Raw genomic sequence first — 25520 nt, 5'->3', positions numbered from 1 at the left:
TGGAGGGACAGACAGTAGGCTGACAGGAAATGGGGAGAGAGATGGGGGGAAGACATGCAGTAAAGTCCGTCGGGATCGGGAGTCGAACCCGCGGCACACTGCCAGACTGGATTACCAGCCAAGGTGCCTGGACCACTGAGCCATGGCCCAGGCCTATGAGATCATTTTAAGATGACCCCATGTTATTCTCCATAGAGGAAAAACGTCAGGACTTCGGCGCTCTATGAAGCTCTTCCATAAGAACGTCTCTGGGGGGCACGGTGGCACAGTTGGTAGTGCTGTCGCCTCACAGCAAGAAGGTCCTGGGTTCGATTTCCGCTCGGGACGCTGTGGGTGCTGGTGGCGTGTTTCCTCCTCCGCGTCATCAGTGCCCATACCCGAAGGCGGGGTTGGCGAAAAGGCCTTTCTGTGTGGAGTTTGCATGTTCTTCCCGTGTCCCCTAGGGTAGGTACCCTCACAAAAAACATGCAGTAATCCTGGTCACTAAACTGCCTCCCCCTGGCCAGCCGGGGCGCCTGATGGAGGGGAAAGGAACTGGTTGGAATAACGTGTTCCTTCCATGCGCTACGTCCAACCAGGGAAACTCCCCCCTGTCAGGTGTAAAGGAGCAACTTGGACACTCAGGCATGAAGGAAACATGAGTTCAAGTCCGTTGCTCTCCCCTTGTCCCCCATATATGGGGACTAGGTTGGTGGAGGGTGTGTAGAGCCCAGGATCACATTAGATATTGACACAGGGGTGAAAAATGGGTTACAAAATCGTGGGATAAAATATATATATAAAAAAAAAAGAACGTGCTTCTATCATCAGCTTGGTATTGTAGTCTGGAGAGATGGTAGGCTACTGTACGTCTGTGATAATACAAAATAACATAGCTGTCTGTGATGGATTGGAAAACGTACAGTATCCAGGGAGTGTCGGCGTGCACATATCATTTGGCGATGATTGGTTCAGTGGTTTCACTGGTTTGACACACACATACGCGCACGCACACACACACACACACATACACACACACACACACACACATACATACACGCGCACACACACACACATACATACACGCGCACACACACACACACACACACATACGCGCACGCACACACACACACACACACACACACACACACACACACACATACGCGCACGCACGCACGCACACACACACACACACACACACACACACACACACATACATGTGCACGCACACACACACACAGGAAAATAATATCTCGCCTTCGGCTGGCGGAGATAATCATCTGAAAAACATGAGCAATTACAGACATCCTGAGATGGACGAGTTTAACATTTCTCCATTATGTACACCCACAAAGTCCTCTACATATTTCAGTGGCATCCATCCTGGTTATATATCATCCTGATACACTCACATCTCACAAGGGTGTCATATCAAATATCCATCCACGCTCTCCTCTCCTCTCCTCCCTTGCGCACAATCATAAATTATCCAAACTTGTGTGTGTGTGATGAAAATGCATGAAGTACTGTCTGTATGTGACAAAAACATCTCGTTCCTACTTTACGATGCACAATGCATGCTGCATGCAGAATGAGACTATAGTGTTGTTCAGAGAGAGAGAGAGAGCGCTAGCTAGCTTCTGGGAGAACAAGGAATTATGTGACAGCCAGGGTTTCGTGTGCTCATCAAGTTCTACTTAAACAAAAAATCACACCCGTGTGAACTGAGTGGTGCAACCCCGTGTAGGGGACCCCGGTGGGTCCCCGGAACTTCCAGACCCACAGGAAAGCACCCAGGTTGCCAGCCAAATACAGTAGCTTTGGTAGAAAGTGGGGCAAACTGAGCCATGTCACGTAGCCAGCTGAGAAGTTTACTTTACTTTAATACCAACAAACATAGTGGCTGTGATGACGGTTTGTCATATTTTCAGACACATCATGTGTGCAAGACCCACATTACGGCGAATAAATAGATAAAAAAAAACATTAACACCTAAGTCTAAAAATCACACAGAGATTTTTATGGTTTAACATGTGAAAGAAGAGGCGAGTGAAAGGTTCTCTTACTATTCTGAGAGAGACCTACTGTATTGAGACATACTGTATTGAGAGGTGCAAAGTACAAACAGGGAACACGGGGAAGAAAACTCCGTCAGGATGGGGCCCTTATTGGGACAGGAAGGGACGCATGTGGCTTCAGGCATATTCAGATTGCAGGCATTAGCGAGTTGAATCAAAGATCACAGCGGCCGCTATTGTGTATTACTGTAAATGCTTTATGTTTAAGCACCGTGTCAGTGCCTGATAAAAGCACAAATCACGACAATGTTTATGCTCACACATAACCACACACTGCACACGTGCATGCACAATATACGTGCATATACACACACACAACGGAGTGAGAACAATGCGGAATAACTAAAACTATACAGACTACCGCAGACTTCACACACCCATTCGCGTGATTTATTTATGTTTTGCAACAGTCACAGTTAATCACGTTGATGTAAACACTGTAGCTGCAGATAATTACAGGACTTGTCACTTACATACACAGTTCCTAAGCAATCTACTGCATGTGGTACAAACAATGCAAATGAGCAGCCAATAAAGAAAAGCCACAAGGAATCACACAAATTAAAAGGATGACATATAACTGTACAGTACATGCATAAGTTCTATAAAGCAGAGCAGTTGAGCATGAGTATATCACACACACACACACACACACACACACACACACACACACACACACACACACACACTCACACTCACACTCACACTCACACTCACACTCACACTCACACTCACACTCACACTCACACACACACACACACACAGACAACCCATGGGAAGCCATTTTGGAGATGTTAAATGAACAGCCAATAAAAAAACAAGTAATATCACACAAGCAAAAATAATGGCCTAACTGTACAGCAGTACACACACTCACAAATAGTCATTTTGGGGAATTCCTTTTTAAAAATAGTTATTTATCAATTATCATTTGCTCTTATCTTCCAGTTTGCAGTAGTAGTATTTGCATGTTTTATGTGTGGCCATCGTTGCTATTAGCAATCAAACTGTTTTACGACTGCAATGTGTACGTAAGGCTGAAGTTGCTCACGTAATGCGCCGCCTGCGAGGCAAGCTAGTTCAGTCAGATCCACTCACACAGTTTCCACACACACATGCAGCTCTGTGTGCCGACGTACCGTATGTGAGAGGTTTCCACACACACATGCAACTCTGTGTGGCCGACGTACCGTATGTGAGAGGTTTCCACACACATATGCAGCTCTGTGTGCCGACGTACCGTATGTGAGAGGTTTCCACACACACATGCAGCTCTGTGTGGCCGACGTACCGTATGTGAGAGGTTTCCACACACACATGCAACTCTGTGTGGCCGACGTACCGTATGTGAGAGGTTTCCACACACACATGCAATGATGCAACTCTGTGTGGCCGACGTACCGTATGTGAGAGGTTTCCACACACATATGCAACTCTGTGTGCCGACGTACCGTATGTGAGAGGTTTCCACACACACATGCAGCTCTGTGTGCCGACGTACCGTATGTGAGAGGTTTCCACACACACATGCAACTCTGTGTGGCCGACGTACCGTATGTGAGAGGTTTCCACACACATATGCAACTCTGTGTGCCGACGTACCGTATGTGAGAGGTTTCCACACACACATGCAGCTCTGTGTGCCGACGTACCGTATGTGAGAGGTTTCCACACACACATGCAACTCTGTGTGGCCGACGTACCGTATGTGAGAGGTTTCCACACACACATGCAGCTCTGTGTGCCGACGTACCGTATGTGAGAGGTTTCCACACACACATGCAGCTCTGTGTGCCGACGTACCGTATGTGAGAGGTTTCCACACACACATGCAGCACTGTGTGCCGACGTACTGTACAGTATGTGACGCGTCGAGCAGCTGATCAAATCCACTTAAGCTCAGCTGATTCTTTGTAGTTCCTCTTGCTGTCAGTGCTGTCGCTGATGTTATGTATGCACTTTGTTTGCTCCCATGTCCGCCCCGTGGTAGGCTATAGATATGAGACTCAACAAAGCAATCTTCAGGGGGATCTACAATGTATTGTCTGTTTTGTGGATCTAATGAGCTCAAATATATGCATACAAAAACGTACTGTACTGTACTGTACTGTACTGTACTGTACTGTACTGTACTGTACTGTACTGTACTGTACTGTACTGTACTGTACATACATACATACATACATACATACATACATACATACACACACAACATTGTCACTGCACATTGTCACTCTACTGTGTATGGTGGCCTTTTATGTAGAGATGCAGCAACTAATGAGAGATAGCACATGAATGAACTAATTTACTAGTTATTATTAATATGTTAAAATGGAAATTCAATAATGGGAAAATGTGACTTGCGGCAAATGTGTGCTTGTCCTTCAACTTGTAGTACAGTGTAATGTCAATCTGATAAGCATTACTCGAATCACTTTAGGATTTTCACATTACCTGGAGCCTTCGTTTTTATTAATGAACGCCAGTTTTCTGTCACCGCTCAACATTTAAGATCTAAAACTGAGATTTGGTGTCAATCATGGTCGGGACTAATTACATGGTTGGAATATACGGTTATTGTGAGGATTATGTGAGGATATTAGAACCCTCCCTCTTTCCTTTCCTCTCTGCCTTCGTCCTGCATGATGCAGAGATCCGCTGATTATTTTTTGAGATTTATTTTGAGATGCATGCTGCTAATTATTTGGCTTCATCGTCTCCAACAAAATAGCTGTATTCTTGCCACTTTTCTTAGAATGTGAATGTACAATTACTGTATGCACTATGCATGCATAATTAATTGGTAGCATCAAAACAAAAATTTCATATGAACGACAAAATGTTTGTACTGTTTATTTGTCATATGATTGATTAACATAATAGAAAAAATCTAAGTGAAGTGAGGGGCGCTCTTATCACCGTACCTACATCATCATGACGTAAAATAGACACTATGATGTAAAAATCTAAAATAAGGATAAGAAGTTGGGTTGTTCTGATATTGACTGTTGAAAAATGACTTACATTTCCTAAACTTGACTTGTAACAAGGTGTGTGCGTGTGTGCGTGCGTGCGTGTGCGTGCGTGCCTGTGTGTGTGTGTGTGTGTGCAGTCAACATAGCTTAGTTTTTATTTAGTACCCTCTGTTGCTGTACTGTGAGCGCCCATGACTCGGTCCACGAAGAATAGGGTTTAAGGCAAACAATAGATGACATTCAGAAGTGCTGTAAAAGTGTTGCACCTCTGTTGCATAACATTCTTACATTTACATCATCTTTACATTTCTCACATTTGCATCTCCCGATTTTGTACCCCGTTTTTTTCCACCCTGTGTCAATTGACTAATGCAATCGTGGGCGCTACACTCCCACTCTGCCAACCTGGGGAGAGCAACGGACTGACCTCATGCTTCCTTCCATGCATGAGGAGTCCAAGCCGCTTCTTTTCACCTGACAGGGTGCATGTTTTTTTGTGCACAGAACATGCACAGAACTCCACACAGAATCTGTTGCATAACATGTCATAACAAAAAGGAATTTGTGTAAGAATGTCACTTTAAGGCTTTTCCCCTTGTTTTGTTTATTTCAAAATCTGTGTGTGTGTGTGTGTGTGTGTGTGTGTGTGTGTGTGTGTGTGTGTGTGTGTGTGTGTGTGTGTGTGTGTGTGTGTGTGTGTGTGTGTGTGTGTGTGTGTGTGTGTGTGTGTGTGTGTGTGTGTGTGTGTGTGTGTGTGTGTGTGTGTGTGTGTGTGTGTGTGTGTGTACTTGCGTACGTACGTGCGTGCGTGCACACAGTGAATTGACAATTAATTACAATTCAATGTAATGAAGTGCAACCAGTGCAATAAATGTGATTTCATTAGACAGATGAGCCATTAGTCATTTTTTTAATATGTTTATTGGTAGCAGGTTTCAACAATTTAAGTTTAGTTTGAACATACCATTTTGTTTTCCATTTTCTCCCTCCCCCCACAGTTATCATTAATTAAATCATCATCATTAAAACAATATAAAGAAATAACAATAATAATTGAGTACAGACATACAAAAAAAAGTCCAGTCCAATCAAACAGCCATGCATATTTGACCAAGTGTAAACAGTACGACACGCAAAAATATATATATAATTTAAGTACAGATGACAAAAACAATATAAACAATAAATAATCACAGTTATAAGTTGGGTTATTCGAGTTCAAAAGATAGTCACGAGTTATTAGAAAAGATTGCGTTGAATCAGAACGTTGTCATACATCACCCTCTATAAATGATATACTTCTTTATAGACAATTCTATCATTATGAGAAAGCAAAAAACTAATGCATAGCATTGACTCAATTAGTCTGTCGGAAGTACTCTCAGATTCTCAATGTAGGTAATAAATGGTTGCCAGCTAGAAAATAACTTTTCTGTTGAACCTCTAATTGTAAACTTTATTTTTTCCAATTTTAAAACCCCCATAATATCTTTAGCTATAGAAGAGGGAATTGGGAATTTCCATCCCAACAATCCATTAGTCACTTTTAAGTTGAAGTACAATTACTTACAGTACAATAAAATACATACACTAAAATAGTACATTTTCAGGAAATGAAGAAAAACTTATATTTTTTTTAAACAAAGCAATACTGCCTCATCAAAGTTGTTGTTGTTGTTGTGGCTTTATACAGTATATTGTCAATTACTTGCACGAGAGGGGGAGAGCTGGTGGAGTTACATAGATGCTTTAGCAGACAGTTTGAGGGTCCAAGGGAATTAAGACGTTTTTTCAGAAGCGCTTTTTAATACTTTCCATATGTTTTGTATCAACACACAGACGTAAAGGGTGTACAATAGCATTGATTTATGGAGGAAAACAACAACGATTTACAGTAAGATCAGATGAGATGTGCAACAATGCAATTTGCAAAGCTCTGTGTCAGCAAGTGCAAAAAGTGTATAAAGAATGTAGTAATTCATTCATGTAGAGGAACTAGAGGTTCACGTGCCTTTGGGCACGATGTAGAGGAACGATGTAGAGGAACTAGAGGTTCACGGGCCTTTGGGCAGGATGTAGAGGAACTAGAGGTTCACGGGCCTTTGGGCACGATGTAGAGGAACGATGTAGAGGAACTAGAGGTTCACGGGCCTTTGGGCACGATGTAGAGGAACGATGTAGAGGAACTAGAGGTTCACGGGCCTTTGGGCACGATGTAGAGGAACGATGTAGAGGAACTAGAGGTTCACGGGCCTTTGGGCACGATGTAGAGGTACTAGAGGTTCACGGGCCTTTGGGCACGATGTAGAGGAACGATGTAGAGGTACTAGAGGTTCACGGGCCTTTGGGCACGATGTAGAGGAACTAGAGGTTCACGTGCCATTGGCGTGCTCAAATCTAGCTTAAAGAAAGCATGGCTTCCAATCATGCACCTCTAACCCAACATGCCAAAATGTCATGTGATCGGCTGTAGCCAATCGGAAGAAAAGAAGTTCCTGTTTTTGGGCCGTTTTAAAAGGCCCTTTTTCTCTGAATCTAGACGGCGGTTGAATAGAATGCGGATGTTCTGGGATCATTGATGTTATGCTGTGGTGAGGTTGACTGGAAAGAGGAGAGGTCGCACAGCTCGTAGTCACGATGCAAGTTTTTATTTCCAACGTTTCGGCAAACAGAGTTGCCTTCTTCAGGGAATAACATACAAAAGGTGTACACCAGATATTTATAAAAGTTGTGACAAAGGGTTAGGGAGTGTCCTCAATCAGGCCAACACCCAAAGTGGGTGATTGGTTGCTGGCAACAATAACTTTATTTGTACATAAAATAAAACAAAAGGCAAAAAGCGACATCAAAATGCAATAGGTCAGTTAATAGAAAAATATATGTAATTATGTATAGGAGCCTGCATTAAAAACATATAGGGTATATAATACAATAATCTTATAGACAGAGATTATGTAGCCCTGATCCTGTTCCATGGTTGCATGACCAATAAAAGGAGGGGTAAGTACACCAGCAAGATATTAAACATAATTTATTATGTTAAACATTAAAAACACAAACACAAGGCAAGGAGACTGAAGTGTGAAGTGTTCCTGTGGATACAATCTTACACAGAAAAGGGACTCATGGGTATTATTTGGTGATAAGGTAAAAATATCCCAAAAGAAAAGTTTCTCAAAGCATTATTAGGGCATGGGTTTAGAGTACCCTTTCAAATAGGAAACATATATAAAGGAGTAACATGATAGATTGTAAACATAAAAAGCCATCAACAGATCGGGGGGAGGGGGGGGAGAGGGGAATAAGTCCAGGCAATATAGGCTGCTGGACGTGTAGCTCTACCCACCATCACAGAAAAGGTCTTTTCAAAGTTGAGGCCATTGGGGGTTAAAGTATTCAAGTAGTGAATGCAGAATGCTTCTCTTTTTAAAAGAGCATTGTCAAAGTCTCCTCCTCTTCTAGGGACAGGCAACTTCTCTATGCCTAGATAATGGAGAGAGGAGATAGAGTGACCAGCTTCAAGAAAATGTGCTGCAACAGGTTTTTGCATCTAATGGAACTGCGGTGCTCCGCTATACGTGTCTTGAGAGCATGAATGGTCTTACCAATGTAATATTTACCACAGGGGCAATAGATCAAGTAAATTACACCTTTGGTGTTACAGGAAATTATGCCCCTGATGGGAATTGTTTTACCTGAATGGGGGTGTTTAAAAGAAGTGGCTTTGATAGTGCTGTTGCATTGTGCACAAGCACCACATTTATATTTCCCGTCTGGTATCGGGCTGAGGATGCGTTGTGAGTTAGTGTCTGGAGGGGAGAGGTCAGAATGAACCAACGAATCTCTAAGATTTCTACCCCTAGAGAAGACCACTCTAGGTGGGTCAGGAAAAATATTGTGAAGCTGTGGGTCAGATTTCAAAATGTGCCAGTGCTTGTTGAGAATGGGTTTAAAACATTCAGCGGCTTTAGAGTATTTTGTGATAAACAAAGGGACTGTTTTTTTGTTGTTATTCTTTTTAGGGACCTGTTTAAGAAGGTCAGCTCTGGGTCTCTGCTCGATTCTTTTTTTTTTAAGATTTATTTATTGAAAATGCAGATATTAACAACAAGTTACAGAATCATGATTTCTTTTTTCTTTTTTTTAAACAAGACAAGACAAACTCAAAAAGAAAAGACAAAAAACAGTAAAAACAAACCCCCCCCACCCACCCCCCACCCCAACCCCAGAAAGGAAAACTACACAGCTCTCATTATTCTGTATACACAACACCTCTTGACAGCAACAACTCGGATAAATACATGAAAACAACTCTCTGCTCGATTCTATCAACAGCAACAGAGAGTTGCTTTTCTGTGTAGCCTCGTTCTCTGAATTTATTAACCTTTGTGCTGGAGTGTTTGGTAAAATCATTTGGGTCTTTGCAGATGCGTTTAAGCCTGCAAAGCTGACTGTACGGGAGGCTGTTTTTCAAAGGGAGTGGATGGCAACTGTCTGCTCTGAGAAGGCTATTCCGGTCAGTAGGTTTGGTATATAAATCCGTGTGTAAGGCATCATCTTTACGGATTATCCAGGTGTCCAAAAAACTAACTCTATGCAAATCATAATTTACAGTAAACTTTAGGTGCTCTGATGAAGAGTTAAGGAAGTTACAAAATGCATGTAGAAGGTCAACAGAGCTGTGGTGAGGTGAAAATATTAACCCGTCAGAAGAGAAGCGGAAGCTGCAAAAGCTGGGTTGAAAACGCAGAGGTAAAGTGAGTGACGTCAGAGCAGTTCCGCATGCTCCGCATAATGACTTGCCAAGCCGATTGTGAACACAAAATGTGAGCATCCTCTCATAATTGTAATATAAGATGTAAACACCTCCGGGCCTAAACCAGAAATCCATATCTCGTCTATACAACTGTTACAGAACTCTGCCACTCGACTACTTTATACAAACACGAAGAAATGGGATCATATCACACCCAGACTAGCTGCTCTTCATTGGCTGCCTGTGTGCTTCAGGAGTGATTTCAAATTGATGTTCATCACATATAAAGCCCTAAATGGACTGGTCCCTATACTTATATCTTTGAAATGCTCTCCCCTTCCAGATCTGAACGCATCCTTAGATCCTTCAGATAAGGCCCTCCTTGATGTCTCCAAATGTTGTTACCCGGGGTGATTGGGCCTTTGCCGCCCGGGCACCTGTAGGTTGTTTAATGCACTATAAGTGCCTGTGTTTAACCCATTTTGACCTGAGATCAGATTCTAAAATTGTCTTCCAAATCCTGACAGTTTTCTGAAAAAGCTATGTTTCTATGTCAGTCGTTCTTCGATTTTTTTAAAATAGCAGACCTACAAGCTCGTGGTGGCGTGCTATGAGCTTGTAGATCTGCTATTTTTCCAATAGCTAAAGCATAACATAATGCTAACACCAAAAGGGGTTCCCGCCCAAAAATTAGTTTCTTTGCCTATTTAACTGGTTTTGATATGATGTGTTGTTTTTAACCTTGCTCTGTGCAGCACTTTGGAACATTGTTTTGAAAGGTACTATATAAATAAATATCATTACCATTACCTGTAATGCCTCCACAATACATTCAACAATGTGTTACATGATGGCATTCAATTCGGTGAACCTTGGGCATATAACCAGGGCAGATAACCGCAGTGCGGTGTCAGTTTACGTACTTGGAGATTATGGTCGCATAATGACATTGGGATTAACCTAAGCGAGGTACGTTAAGGTCAAGAGGAAGCACTTCTATATAAGGTCATGTCTGGACCAGACACGAGGGGACATGAGGCTATCATGTTGAAGGGTAATGGATCAAGCTGTATCGGTTGGAGGATTAGGTTGCACGGGGCAGCCATCCTGCATATTCATGTCCATATTGACCTGCCGGGTCTCTAGTGTGAGGGATTGATTTAATTTGAGGCTTCAGTCTCTGTGTGATCTCAGTTTTTCTTCATGGCACCACACAAACATACCTGCGGTGTGTTTGGTGCTAGCTTTGGGATGAGTTCTCAATTCTCTCTTTTTTCCCATTACAAACATTTTTCTTTCTTCATAGCGAGTAGTGCCGAGTACAACATGACACTTTGATAAAGGAATAACTAATTTGCAGAAATATCTGTAACAAGGAGGCATGTTAAAAAACAAGACTTGATTAAATCAATTTATTACCAGATGCATTATTATTATCTGCGGGGGACTGCTATAACTGCCTCTGTGTCAGTTTCAGCTCAGTAGTTTAGGTAGAAACCAAAATTCTCAGTCCAGTCACACGGGAAGAGATTGGGATGAAAAACGTGTTGTCGCGCGTGTGTGTGTGTGTGTGTGTGTGTGTGTGTGTGTGTGTGTGTGTGTGTGTGTGTGTGTGTGTGTGTGTGTGTGTGTGTGTGTGTGTGTGTGTGTGTGTGTGTGTGTGTGTGTGTGTGCGCGCATGTGCGTGTGCGTGCGTTTGCGTGCTTGTGTGTGTGTGAGATTGTCCTGTCACGTCTTATTCCTTACTCATTCAACACACTCTCATTTCTGCCCGGTCATTCAAACCCCCTGTGGTACATGCTGGAAAAAAACACATTTATTTTTGCCTGATTTACCGGGGTGACAGTCTGGAATGATAGTGACACAATTTTGCACACGCACATTCGTGCACAGACACACGCACAGAAGCAATATGCACGTACGTACACAATCTCACTTTGACATACACTTCACAGTCTAACTGTCTCTGCCCTCTCACAGTGGCTCAGCAGGTGGAACGGCAGCTTACCGGTTCAAACCAGTTCAAACCCGGTGCCCCCGGTGAGCAGGTTGGTCCTTAATGCATGGTCTCCTCCGCCCATCGGTGAATGGGTGTGTGTTAAATAATGTGTGAATGTGAAGTACATTGTAAAACGCTTTGCTGAAAAGCGCTGTACTGTACAAATGCAGTCCATTTAACACATACTGTATAGGTAAGCAGGTGCACGCACACGCACACAAGCATGCATGCGCACTGGCGCAAAGTGGTTTGCCCTTCCGAGTGTGAGAAGTGTCTATCCTGCCAATTCTAAATCCTTCAGAATCACCTTGTTGAGATGATTTGCTGGCTGAGTTGTAGGGATTAGGGGTCAGAATGGGGCCATGACTCTTTCATCTTGCCCTGACATCTCTGTCCAGACGTCTCCCAAACATGCTGCGTCTTCAGCCTAATTTATGATCTGTTTTGTACGTACGAGCAGCGGTGGAAAATGTACTCAATTGTTTTACTTGCGTAAGAGTATCAATACTGCAATGCAGAACTACCGCTACAAGTACAATCCTCGTACCAAAAGTAGAAAGTACTCGCTATGCTGAGTTGCACTATAGGCTATTTCAAGTTTTCAAATGTATGCAAATATTTTGAAAATAGCAGATCTACAAGCTCACAATGCATCATTGTGAGTCAGTGTCCACGTATGTCAAAACAAGTATTTTGATTCGTGATTGACTGACTGCGACCTTTACTTGTCTGTTGTATTTCTTGTGATCAGCATTTCCCATGCTTGGACATTTCCTTGTTAGTTTGGGCTAGGCAGTATTTAAATAAAATATCGATATTGTGATATTAGACTACATAATGTCTGGCTATTGTATATCATAATATTGTGATATAAGTGGTGTCTTTCATTCTTTGTAATAAATAACAAAAATATCATATCTACAATCTGAAATATGCTTTGTGGTAGTAGATCCGCAATTTCTTATATATTTTTTAACCTTACAGCTGTGTTGCTGCCTTTATCTGTTTTCATTCCACTTGAGTACTTTTTAGATTAGATCTTTTTTATGTTTTAAGATTATTACTCTTCAAAGCATTACTGTCTGCTTCTGTCTCCATGCACCGAAATGTCCTCATATGTTCCACCATATGCCAAAGAAAATCAATTCCACAGCATTTTATGTTTGGCATCTGTACGCCTTATTTCAGATATAGGTCAGATTGGACAGACAAGGGCAGGAAACCAAGGGCAGAGGAGAGACAGGACAGGTGTCGGAATCGAACCCGGGTCCCTGCGCCCGCATGGTGCATATAGGCTGAACTATAGCAGGCAGACACTGTTTCCCAAACAGGGTCGGGACACATTGGGGGGGGGGGGTTACGGTCACATTTTTATGGGTCCCTTTATTTTTGTGTTTCCTGCAACAACAAAAAAACCAACACATTCCCAAAAAATATTTTTTTCAAAGTAATTTCATGAATAAAAAAAAAAAAAACGTCTAATGTCTCATTTGGGTCACAGGCTAAAAGGTTTGGGAACCACTGCACTGTACAGTGATTCATTCTGCTCTGTGAAAATATAGGAGCATGGGGAATGATATGAAACACATATTTGCGAATAGTCGGTATAGCGCTTTCGCCTCTCAGCTAGAAGGTCCTCGTGGGTTCGATTCCGGTGTGGGCGCTTAGTGTTGGGCTGTGTTCACCCTCACAAAAAACATGCATTAACCCTACTAACCCTGGTCTCCGCACTGCCACTGATTATTAACACTACTGAAATTGAGCCAAGATTGAGCCGGATAGGGGCACGGTGGCACAGTTGGTAGTGCTGTCGCCTCACAGCTAGAAGGTCCTGGGTTCGATTCCCGCTGGGGACGCTGTGGGCACTGGCGGCGTGTTCCCTCCTCCGCGTCATCAGTGCCCATACCCGAGGCGGGGGTTGGCGATAGGGCCTTTCTGTGTGGAGTTTGCATGTTCTCCCCGTGTCCCCCCTAGGGTAGATACCCTCACAAAAACATGCCGTAATCCTGGTCTCTAAAACTACCTCCCCCTGGCCAGCCGGGGCGCCTGATGGAGGGGAAAGGAACTGGTCGGAATAACGTGTCCCTTCCACGCGCTACGTCCGGCCGGGGAAATTCCCCTCTGTCAGGTGAAAAGAAGCAGCTTGGACTCCTCATGCATAGAAGGAGGCATGAGGTCAGTCCGCTGCCCCCCCAGGCTGGCAGAGGAAGTGTAGCGCCCAGGATTACATTAGATAATTGGCACTGGGTGAAAAGAAAACTGGGTTACAAAATTGTGGGATAAAAAAAAAAAAAAAAAAAAAAGATTGAGCCGGATAAATAAGAAGGTAGCTAGTAAAGTAGTAGCAGAATGCTCTCTGTCCACAGTTTCAATGCGGCCATCTTCCTCCGGCTAATGACTTGGCCTTCCTCGTTTGAAAATAAATCCAAATTTTCAAAAATATCCAGAGGAAAGGCAATATGACCTCATATTTCTACAAAACGCCAGATATAGTCTGTACAGTCAGCCGGAGTTATTGTTTTACAAGCGGTTACATCACTCTTCTCATGGTTCACTCTGATTCCACTAACCCATACATACATATTCTCTCTCTCTCTCTCTCTCTCTCTCTCTCTCTCTCTCTCTCTCTCTCTCTCCCTCTCTCCACTTACCTTACATTGCCTCTTCTATTCCGCTCTCTCCTGGTGGGGTAAAGTAGACCCTTCAAGCAGTTACCATTACTTTCAGAGTGTGCCGCCTGAGCTGTGTGTATGCAAGGTCACTTCAGTGAGATTGCGACTGTACTGTATATATTGTCAGGGCAGAGAGGGACACGTCAGAATTCTCCAGGATAGACCAGCTCTCTGTCCTGTGCTTCGCGGGGCCCCCAAATCTGTGGACTGATAATGATCGAATCCGAATTCGTGACGTAACAGGTCGTATTTGCTTTCATATATGTCTTTGCTGTTCACATGTATATATCACATGACCATTCAATTTGGGATAATTGTGGGCAATCAATAAATGCCAGATCTTGTGAATCCATAATTTTAAGTGTACAGCCTGTTTATTGGACTATTAGATAACCCTCTCAACAGGATGGCGCATCAGCGTGGTGACCCCGACGTGATTGAAAGCGGTTATCTTGTCCAGCAGGTTGGGTGATTTTGACCAGTATAGCAGTCTAGACATGGCCCCATTGGCTGGCTAGAAAGGGCCTTTAAAATATGCATGTTGATGCAGATTTCTGCCAGCCTGGGATTATGGTGTAGACAGCGTTCAAACTAAAAAAAATGGGGATAAATCAATAAATTTTAAGTGATAAATGTTGGGATTGGGATCACATGTGAACACGCTATGCTCTGTTTGTTCCCAACTGTGTTGTGTTTGCATAAGTAAAATAAGGCTTATCCCGCTGGTGTAGCTCTGTTGATTTTGATGTTTCGCTGAAAAAAGAATGGAGAATGGAGGCTGCTTGGAGCTCGCTGTAAAAGTTGTTGTCATCATACGTGTGTGCGTGCGCGCACGGCGGGGCGGCTGCGAGAGTGTGTGTGTGTGCGGGCGTGTGCGTGCGTGTATGTGTGTGCGGGGGGAATGATGGAAGCCTGTGTGCGTGCAGCGGGTGTGTGTAAGAGCTGTGTGGGGGAAGCCATGGAAAGTTTTGGTTGTTTTTTGTTTAGTTTTGGTCGTGTTTGTTTTTTGACTCAGTCTAGCTAGGGAGCGTTGTAGGAATGGTTTCAAATTTGATAAGAATACGCTATCAAAATAGGCGCCCAGAGGAGATCACTCTAAAAGTAAGGGTGTTAAGATCTGAGGTGAAATGTTTGCCTGGCTAGCCTTTCCACTTCCCGTGTGTGTCTGTGGCTGCGCTAGCGTTCAGTTGCAAAATGCGCATACATGACTGTGCTATTCTCTCTGTGTGTGTGCGTGTGCGTGAGTGTGAGGGAGATTCTCTCAGCCTGGCTCATACGAGGTTTTCTTCCCTCGTGAGTGTGTGTGCATGCATATTTGTGTGTGTGTGTGTGTGCGTCGGTGCCGGAATGAGATGGGAAATGTGTTTATTGTGTCTTCGCCTGGCGCCAGTTTAAAAAATATTGATAAATTGAAAAGTACACCAAGTCCTGCCACTCAGAGGAGAATTCTGCGACAATGAGTGGGTCAAGAATGCCAACCTGGGACATATACTTGTCCCGTTATGTCAAATCATAAAATACAACCTCCCGGCGTTTGGGGGAACACGAATTACCCAGAGAGAGAGCAAATGGAGTCAGATAAGTGTCAGTGAGGTGGGTAATGGTTTATAAACAAAGGTTGTGTGAAAAAAAAGCCCTAAAAACCCGGCTGGGGAAAAAAATGTAGATTTCACCATTTAACACATTGACAGCTCCAGACGAGACCGTTTTCAAAGGGGAGCAAACATTTTTCCTTGGGAAACTGTAAGCGCCATGGTTACAAAAATATAATAGGAGTGTCATAATAATTATGAAAATTAATTGGAAAATAAGTACACAAGTTGGCCACATGGTGGCACTATAAAAGCCCATAATTTTGGTTGGATTTGATTTAATATTTATTGGTTTTATTTTGACTGACAAACATAGACCATGTTCCTCTTCTGACGACCAGTAGACAGATATGATGACCGGCTATTCCCTCTGCATTGGACAGTAGGAAACTGATAGTTACCTGACATGGACTGATTGCTCGCTTATCTTGACGTATAGACAGGTGACATTTGACTTAATTGACTTTTATTTTTACTTTTAATAAAAAGGTTATAACCATTCCATTTCATCATAACATTGGAGAGGAGAAGAATAATAATTCCGAAAAGTTAATTGAAAAATTGCACAAGGTGGCCACACGGTGGCCTGGTAACAGCCTATTTCATGTGTTTGTTTAATAATTATTGAACCGGGAGGCATAAATCATAATTTCCTTTTCTCAAGTGTTCCCTGGGCGCTTCCCCAGATAAGCCACGCCCACATGCATATTATATACTTTTTGCTGCTTGGAATTTTCTTTAAAAAAGACGCCTTTGTGCACTGTTGTGCGCTTCTAAAAAGGGGTTATAGGTGATTTAATAAATATATAAATATAAAAAAAACCAATCAATCAATCAAGTGGTGCTGTGAAAATAATAATAATATCCACAATATTTTCAGTTTCTCACCTGGCCAGTGGGAAACTAGATAGAAAATAATAGTCATGATAATAGAATAAATAATAATAATATTATTAATAATTGCCGACCACCTATATAAGGGGTCTGGTGAATAGAATTACTAGGTGGAGTTCACTGGGGAAACTGTGGTTCAGGGATGGAAACTTAGGGCTCCATGGTTGAACCTCAAGGTCCTGAGTGTCTAATGAAGGGAGATATCCGGATCAATGTATATTTTGTAAATAAGGTTTAATCTGTTTCTAGACAGAGATGCCAGGGAAGGCAAAAGCCAGGGGGCTAAGAGATATGTTGCTTTATAAGCACAGAAGGGGTGAATTCAATAGGTCCTGATCAGACATTATTGTAGCACCGAGATGCCAGGGAAGGCAAAAGCCAGGGGGCTAAGAGATCTGTTGCTTTATAAGCACAGAGATGGTGAATTCAATATGTCCTAATCAGACATTATTGTAGCACGAGGCTTGGGTGATATTGATTTTTTGATATCGGTATTATCAATTACCTTTTTAGGTTGGCTGGAAATTCGGCGTCGGTGCCAGTCAATGCATGGGCACTGAGTTATTAGGCAAATTATAGTTGTTTATAGATATTGATTTCAAATATCGCGGTAAATGGTAATATCGATACATCAACCAAGCCTAAGGGAAGGAAAAAGCCAGGGGGCTAAGAGATCTGTTGCTTAGGGCACAGATATGCCAGGGAGGGCAAAAGCCAGGGAAGGCTAGTCATGACAAAAGAGAAAATTAAGGATCCAGAAAAAGACAAAAAAATAATAAAATAACTGTACATTTTTGATTATGTTCTTCTGTAAACTTATTTGTATGTATATTAAAATGGTTGCAGGTGAATGAAGTGTAAAATATTCGCCACGCATATGCACGTGTGTGCACGCTCGTGCATGTGTGATGGTTTGTGTGATAGATAATGTGTGAAGTTGAATGGAAATGTCACGTGGTACCCAGTAGCGCTCGCAAGATACTAAAATTTGTAATTAAGTAAAAAAATACTCCGGGGAGTAGAAATTCACTCTTCACAAAACAAAGATAGCCTTTCTGTCAATACTTTTTGCCATCTGGACTGTGCGCGTTTGTGCGCTTCTAAAAGAAGGGGGGAATAATGTTCTAATATTTGAGCGGTAGACAGGCCTTAAGCTTGATATCTGGGAAGAAATCAATTTACAAAACCATAAGCCCCAATAATATTCAATTTCACATGCAGTGGGTGGGGGGGGAGAGAAAGGTATCATAATAATCGAATAAATAAAGTCAAGTATAAAACATAATAGTACGTGAACTATGGGAGGGTTGGGTAGGGTCTGATTAAAATAATATAAGTGAATATATGTACACTGTGTCCACAATGTGGCACAACACTAGTAGCTAATAGCCCTCTGTAAAAAAAAAATGGACCCCCCCTTGAATAGTGTACATGAAGGGAATCAGGACAAAATGGCACCTGGCAGCTATCACAGGCAAAATGAGTGAACATGGAGAGCTGGTAGAGCAGCTATTTCCATTTATTTTGTGGTTGTTTGTACTCATAATTTGGTGAATGGTATTGTAATTAAGTGGATCACAGATTTCCTACTGCACTAAAATGGCCCAGAGGCAGAACACAGTCGGCAGGTTGGGAGCTTGTAGCGAGTAAAATTTTAGTACAACTACTGGAGGGGTGGGAGGGGGCTGACTCGGACTAAATATTGGGGTATTTGAATGGGGGGACAAAAAGTATGTTGTTTTCAAAGTGTAATTAGTGCAAGTGACCAGAGTGAGTAAATAATAAAGTCCAGAATTCAAAAATATACTTAATAAAAGTACACCAGTAAAGCGAATCAAATGGCCCCATGTAGAAGGGCCTTGCCCTGTTCAGTAATCAAACATACTCAAAGTAAAAGTAAGACTCATTGTGTAGAATGCCGAAGTGCAAAGGGAGAGTGTACATTTAAAAATGAGTGTAGGGACAAATAGCCAATCCACAAGCTTGAACGCCCAGTATAGTATATATATAAGTCTAGGTATATTTGCAAAATAAGTAAAATAGTTCAAATTATGTAGTGGTGAAGTAATTGTGAAACAAGTGCATACTCAAACTATATAGAAACATCCCAAGATTGTACTTAATTGAGCTAAGGAAGTACGTGTTTACTTCCCACAAGTGAAATATAGTTTAGGGTCAAATTATGGGAAAGACAAATTGTGATTTTGTACAAACGCCGCATAGTAAAGTTGCAATCCAGCAACACCATAACTTAGAAGGGGACCAGGAAGGAGGGGGCATAGTCTAAAAATCAACAACACAGGTGGGAGGATATTTGATTTCATATGCATCAGCCTACTGTCGTATCTCCAGAGACAGTTGTACACTCTGTTCCACCAAAGAGACATTGTCGACTGCAGCAACCAGCCAGCACAAGACCACCACCGCTGCTCCAGAGTTGGGGGGGGGGGCACTTGCTGAGAGACATTGAATTGACCGTGCTGCACTGGGTTAAGCACATGGGCCAGACACACACAGCCACCAGACTGCTATGCCACCTGCTATGGAGAAAAAGAACTGTTCCGAGTGCTGGGGAGTCACTCACAGAGACACTGACCACACTGCTCAAGGTCATGGGCCAGGGGTGCGTTGCCTGCACCACTCTGCCCAAGTAGAGGCCCAAAGCCATTTAAAATCAAATATTGGACCTGCCACAGTTGTACACATGGGCCGAGCATGAGTGTGGATTTACACACTCTCATGACAAATTATAAATGCGCGATTGCGTAGGGTTGGGCGCCGTTGGTACAAAAACACAATACTAAAGACAACTAAATTAGGGTGATTAAATGTAGTTACACGCAATTGAAGTACCACTATCAAACTATATATTTTTTCAAAAGTAAGGGAAGGCAATTGGGCAAAACCATAGTGTAAAGTAATTGATTGAACAGAGAATCATCCCCCTATCCCTCGCCCCTTTGAAGGCCTACACAGTATATAGGATAAAATTGAAAATAATTAAAATCATTTGGAAAAACTGAAGCTTTGTCGGGCTTGTGCCTTCAAGGGGCCGACCATTTGTTTTGGATCAGATATGAGAGAGGTTCAGGAATTTTGGAACAGGGCCACAATTCGGGTAACATTATAGTGCACTCTGCAGCACGTAATAAACATATGTTTACCCCCACTTCGACTAGGTTTGAGCGTGGTCACGCTTCAATGATTGACCAGGGGGGGGGCAAGTATTTTTTCCTAAAGGGCCAAATGAGATATAGAACTCCAAAAAGGGGGCAGGGCCAAAAGGTTTAACTTAAATATAAATCTTAGTGGTCTTTGAAAAAATAGCTCAAATTGACCAAGTAAGTACAGTACTACAAATTTAAGTAAGTTTACCTTAATGTAAGTAAGATGTAAAGTAAAATGTGTCATTATTCAGTGTCTATGGGGAACTTTGTGGAGTTCCAGGCAAAATACAAACAGGGAGCAGATCTATAGAAGATGCACCAAATAACGATCCGAAAGCAGTGTCCCAAAAGTGTCCACGGACACCTTAAGCAGGGTCCCCATGATATTAATGTATGAGTAAATAATGCAAAATTTCATTAATAGGCCTCATGTTGGTATGGTTGTCGTGTAATTAGATAAATGGAGTCATAAGTAGCCTAAAGTAGGAGTCAATGAGATATTATATCAAGAGATATGTGTTATTATAGTTAAACTCTGGCAGATCAATGTTATGTCTTTTTTATCTTTTATTGACCATCTTTCTCCTGGGTCTTCTGCAGTGCGCTCTAAACTGTGTAAATGCGTGCAGGGGGGAACATCTGTTCCTCTAGGTACCCTCCCTCCATAAAAAGTGCATTTTTGCGGAACGCTCAGGAGAAATATAAATATCTTTAATTATTCTTAGTTTCTCCTTCGTCGATCTCCCTAGGCCCTCCCTCCATCTTGGTTATGTGTAAATGCGCCATGGGGAGAACGCTCAGGAGAAAAATGAATATATATATATATTTTGTTTATTTAGATACTTTTCTCTGCCTTTCATCTGCCCTCCCTCCATCTTGGTAATGTGTAAATGCGCAGGTGTTAGAACCAGTTTGAAGTGTTTGACTTATTTGGATATCGTGGCACTGAGATAGCAGAGTTTAAGTGAAAAAACATGTAGGTTATTGCATAATAAATGCTCTTGTAACAATGGAGCTGAACCATTTTGGGGAAATTCTGTACTGTAATGCTGTTCCTGGTGTCTTGAATGTCAATCATGTTGTCAATGGAATAGGGAGTCTTGACTGGCCGTGTCCAGCGGTCAGTACTGATCTGATGCTTTGACAATGGTTCACTACAGTACAGTCGGAAGTTTGTTTTAGAGAGCTCATTTCTCTATGGTTTAATTAGATTAGGTGTAGGCTACTTCTAATATACGACACCTGTGAACCATACATTTGTGCACAAAGCCGCAGGAGGGAGAGAGAGCAGCACCATAGACTTCCATACTAGTAGCAACTGTTGGAGTGTTTGTGTATGGTATGAATGCACGTCGGGCCATTATAATGCCATGTCAACGCGGCAGCATGTAGAGCGGCTATTTTCGGGGGAAAAAGTTCCCTCTGGGAGTCCAAATTACAAATATGATTCATTTTAAGTGACCTTTCCCAAAGGTTCAATATCAAATCAAGTTGAAATTATAATGAAAACACAGAGAAAAAAACACGGGGTCAATATAAATTGGTACAATTACAAAAATGAGGAATAAAATGTAAGGGGAAGACCAACTACAAAAATTAATATAGAGTATGTAACACAATAAAAAATAGTGAAAAAAATCAAATACTGAAAATAAGCGTTTTTTCAATATTATCTCCCCAAGAGAGGTGGTTAAACATGAGTGAGTTCTAGGAGAGTCATTCTGGCCTGGTATGTGTCAAGGAGGGACTGAGAGCATACGAGAAGCTCATGTTTTTGAATAATTGGTTTGCAAAGGTCTGGGTTGAATCAAATAACCAATCCCCCCCAACAGATGGAATAATTGCCAAAATGTATAATCAAAAGTAACTAACTATTTGTCCCACAGGAGGTGTCCAGGAGGGAGTTCTGAAAGACTTAAATGTCAATAATATGTTTTAATGTGTCAATAATATGTCACATGAAGGAGGGGAGAGAATAACCCTGAGAGTAACCCTAATCCTATAAATTCCCTAATAAATTCTCTACAGGATCAGGGGGACGTCAATGTCTGAAGGTGTAATAGCAGGGGGTACACTCACATACAAGGTCAGGATGCAACACAGACCCAGACTTTCCAGACTTTCCAAATTTTACTTAAGTGGACTACAGACCAAAATTAAGACCCTCATGGACAACAAGGTGTCAAGTTCATATCCAGGAGGGACACCTGGTTGGATTCAACAAATCATTGGGTAGGATGACCGAACCGTGACCGAGCCGTGACCTATTCCGTTTTATTGTCACTGAATAAATGTATCTGTGATTCTGTGTATGTCAATCAAACCGAAGGCGACCTAAATAACTAACTTACTAACATATGCAAAAAACCCAATCACATAACCTCCTTGAATGATTATACGTGCCGGCAAAAAGAATGTTGTGTGCTTCTGTTATCTTGCTGTTGTCCTTGTTGTGGTTCCTCTACAGTTGTCAACAAAACTGTAAGTATGAAAACAAAAACACAGCTACACCCAGTGTTGAACTTCAAATATGTAAATATGAGACACACCAGGAGTTCTAGAACCTTATGTTTAAAAATATATATATATGTATTGTCGATGAAGGGGGGAGGGGAACTGTTTTGCGAGCTTTTGCTTCCATAAACAGGTCAGTCAGATAGTACCCAGGCGGGGTTCATATACCCAAGCACCAAGGATTCCATCACAACTTCCACCTGGATAGGCTCGCAGGCTCGCGGAGGTCATATACCCAAGCACCAGGGAGTCCATCACAACTTCCACCTGGATAGGCTTGCAGGCTCGCAGACGCTGCGGGACGCGGCGGGACGAGGAGCAGTGCACCATCAGAGCTTGCCAGAGCTCCTGGAGCGGGGACGGCCCTGTCTCTGGTCCGAATGTGGGATACGAGTTTGGTCCTAAAATCACCTGATGGGAAGCGCAAACCGCGCTGTCACCTTGTTCCCTGAATAACGGAGCCTAATCGGTTCAAGGCCTAAACGTCGGGTTGCGCCTCGCAATGGTCATAATGACCCGCTGGACAACAGGATGGATGGGCAAATAAACAATTTCCCGTCCCTCCGTCGCGCGCGAACACTGCCCCCCCAGGGCATCCAGGAGTACAATTTTTGTCAACATGTTTTCTTCTCCGACAGGCAGTATGCATGGACAGGGCCGAATGGTAGGAACAAACTGTTCCTAGTGGTTGGTTTCATCCTAAATAAGTGGTTTTACTGTTTTACAGGTTTCCGCACAAATAACATGGGTTTTCCTCACCACCAGTGTCCACCTGCACAATGCCCCAAAATGATGTCTGACAATAAGTAAAATACTACAAGAAGTTTGATATGTACAATGTGATTTATGGTTGATTTGATTTCCGCATTAGTGACACAATGTACTTCTATTTGTATGATTGACCTGACTATTAATTGTCATCCTTTTTTATTTTTCATCTTTTGGAATTCAATGTATGTGTACCACTAATCCCTGAATGCAGTGTTCTACCGTCCCCAAATTGGTGTGCCCCCCGAACGTCCGTATGATAACATCAGGTCAAGTGGATTTGGTAATTGATTACTCATTACCAAGGAGGGCTGGTGGGGTAAAGTAGACCCTTCAAGCAGTTACCATTACTTTCAGAGTGTGCCGCCTGAGCTGTGTGTATGCAAGGTCACTTCAGTGAGATTGCGACTGTACTGTATATATTGTCAGGGCAGAGAGGGACACGTCAGAATTCTCCAGGATAGACCAGCTCTCTGTCCTGTGCTTCGCGGGGCCCCCAAATCTGTGGACTGATAATGATCGAATCCGAATTCGTGACGTAACAGGTCGTATTTGCTTTCATATATGTCTTTGCTGTTCACATGTATATATCACATGACCATTCAATTTGGGATAATTGTGGGCAATCAATAAATGCCAGATCTTGTGAATCCATAATTTTAAGTGTACAGCCTGTTTATTGGACTATTAGATAACCCTCTCAACAGGATGGCGCATCACTCCTTTGAAGCAAGCCTCCGTCTCTCCCTTATCCTTTATCTCGCCCTTTCCATTCCTCTCTCGACCTCTTTTCCTGTGTTCCATGACTCCATCTGTTCCCCTCCTGCCATCATCCCTCATTCCCTGCTCTCTGCCCTCCTCTTATCTTTGCAGTTTCTTCTGGAAAGCAGAGAGGTATCCAGAATACATACTACTAGAGCCTTAGACTATACATTTATTGTTATAGTTACTGTACTGTACTGTGCTCTGTACTGTATTGTGGTGTACTGTGCTAGTGTGCTCTGTACTGTACCTAGATTGTTTTGGGAAAATATCTTTGAGAAATGACAGAGTTACCATGCGGGGGTCCCCGGAACATCCAGACCCCCAGGAACGCAGCCATGTGAGCGGCCCGGTTCCGGTGAGCCTTCCCGCGTGTTGCAGCTTTCCGGACACAGGGACACATACACGGACACACATAGCTGCGTAATGGAGAGGAGGCACTGCCCCAAAAATTGTCGAGAGATCTTCTAAGATCCCCAGAAATCACCTTAGTTTAAAGGTTTAAAGTTCTGACAGGAAAGCCTCTGCTGCACACGGGTAAAAATCGCACTGCAAGGGGTCCAAGTTAACCGAAAATAAACAAAACCACTTAGCTACTCACCGAAAGCCTGCTTTGTTTTGGAAATGGACTATTCTCCAGGCTGGGAAGCGTCTCAGGTCCCCAGCTTCTCTCTAAGATGCACTTTGTGTTATTTTAATAAAGTAATGTACCGAACAGAGTAACTTCTTCTACTACTACATTTCCGGGTTGTGCCTGCGCCGATCCAGTTGGATTTCATTAGAGAGAACCTGGGGACCGTCAACTGAGACGCTTCCCAGCCTGGAAAATCGACTTTTTCCAAAAAATAGCAGGCTTTTTTTCTGTGAGTGGTTTAGTATATTTTTGATAAAGTTGGACAACTCGCACAGCAGTGGGATTTTTACCTGTGTGCAGCAGAGGCTTTTCTGTCTCGCTAACGCACTGGACCAGGGCTAGCGGGCGGTGGGAAACAGACAGACTACTTCACCCACACGATCCCCCACCACGTTTATTGCACAGAAAAACTCTGTCACCGGCAATGCTGGACAAGCTTTAACAGATAAGATACTGTCTCTATATAACTTCTTTACTGATTCACTGTTATAGTTGATGCTGTGACTATAATGTGACAACCTGTAATCACAGCGGAGCTGGACTGGTGTCCAATGAAAAGCAGCACTAATCTGCATGGGGCCGCTGGACGCATGTGGAAAAGCACTCGGCAATAGTGTAATGTCAAGATAACAATGCAGTTGTGTGTGTGTGTGTGTGTGTGTGTGTGTAGCACACAAGGAATAACTAACACATGCACACACACACACACACACACACACACACTCACAA

The 25520-nt window shown here is 42.7% G+C and overlaps 1 protein-coding gene across 1 annotated transcript in view; it reads right to left on the bottom strand.

Annotated features, from left to right (window-relative positions):
* The window catches only part of LOC310864006 (high choriolytic enzyme 1-like), a gene marked incomplete at both ends in the record, with an annotated part of 115222 nt that overhangs the window by 68351 nt on the left and 21351 nt on the right, over window positions 1-25520 (bottom strand). The window contains one exon of the mRNA XM_083772539.1: window positions 22828-23038. Coding sequence (XP_083628665.1) covers window positions 22828-23038 — 211 coding nt within the window. The remainder of the gene's footprint in view (window positions 1-22827; window positions 23039-25520) is intronic.

This window comes from Protomyctophum parallelum (genome assembly GCF_964188405.1).
Source record: "Protomyctophum parallelum genome assembly, chromosome: 9".
Classification (NCBI taxonomy): Eukaryota; Metazoa; Chordata; class Actinopteri; order Myctophiformes; family Myctophidae; genus Protomyctophum; species Protomyctophum parallelum.
This window is presented reverse-complemented; position numbering and strand designations above follow the sequence as displayed.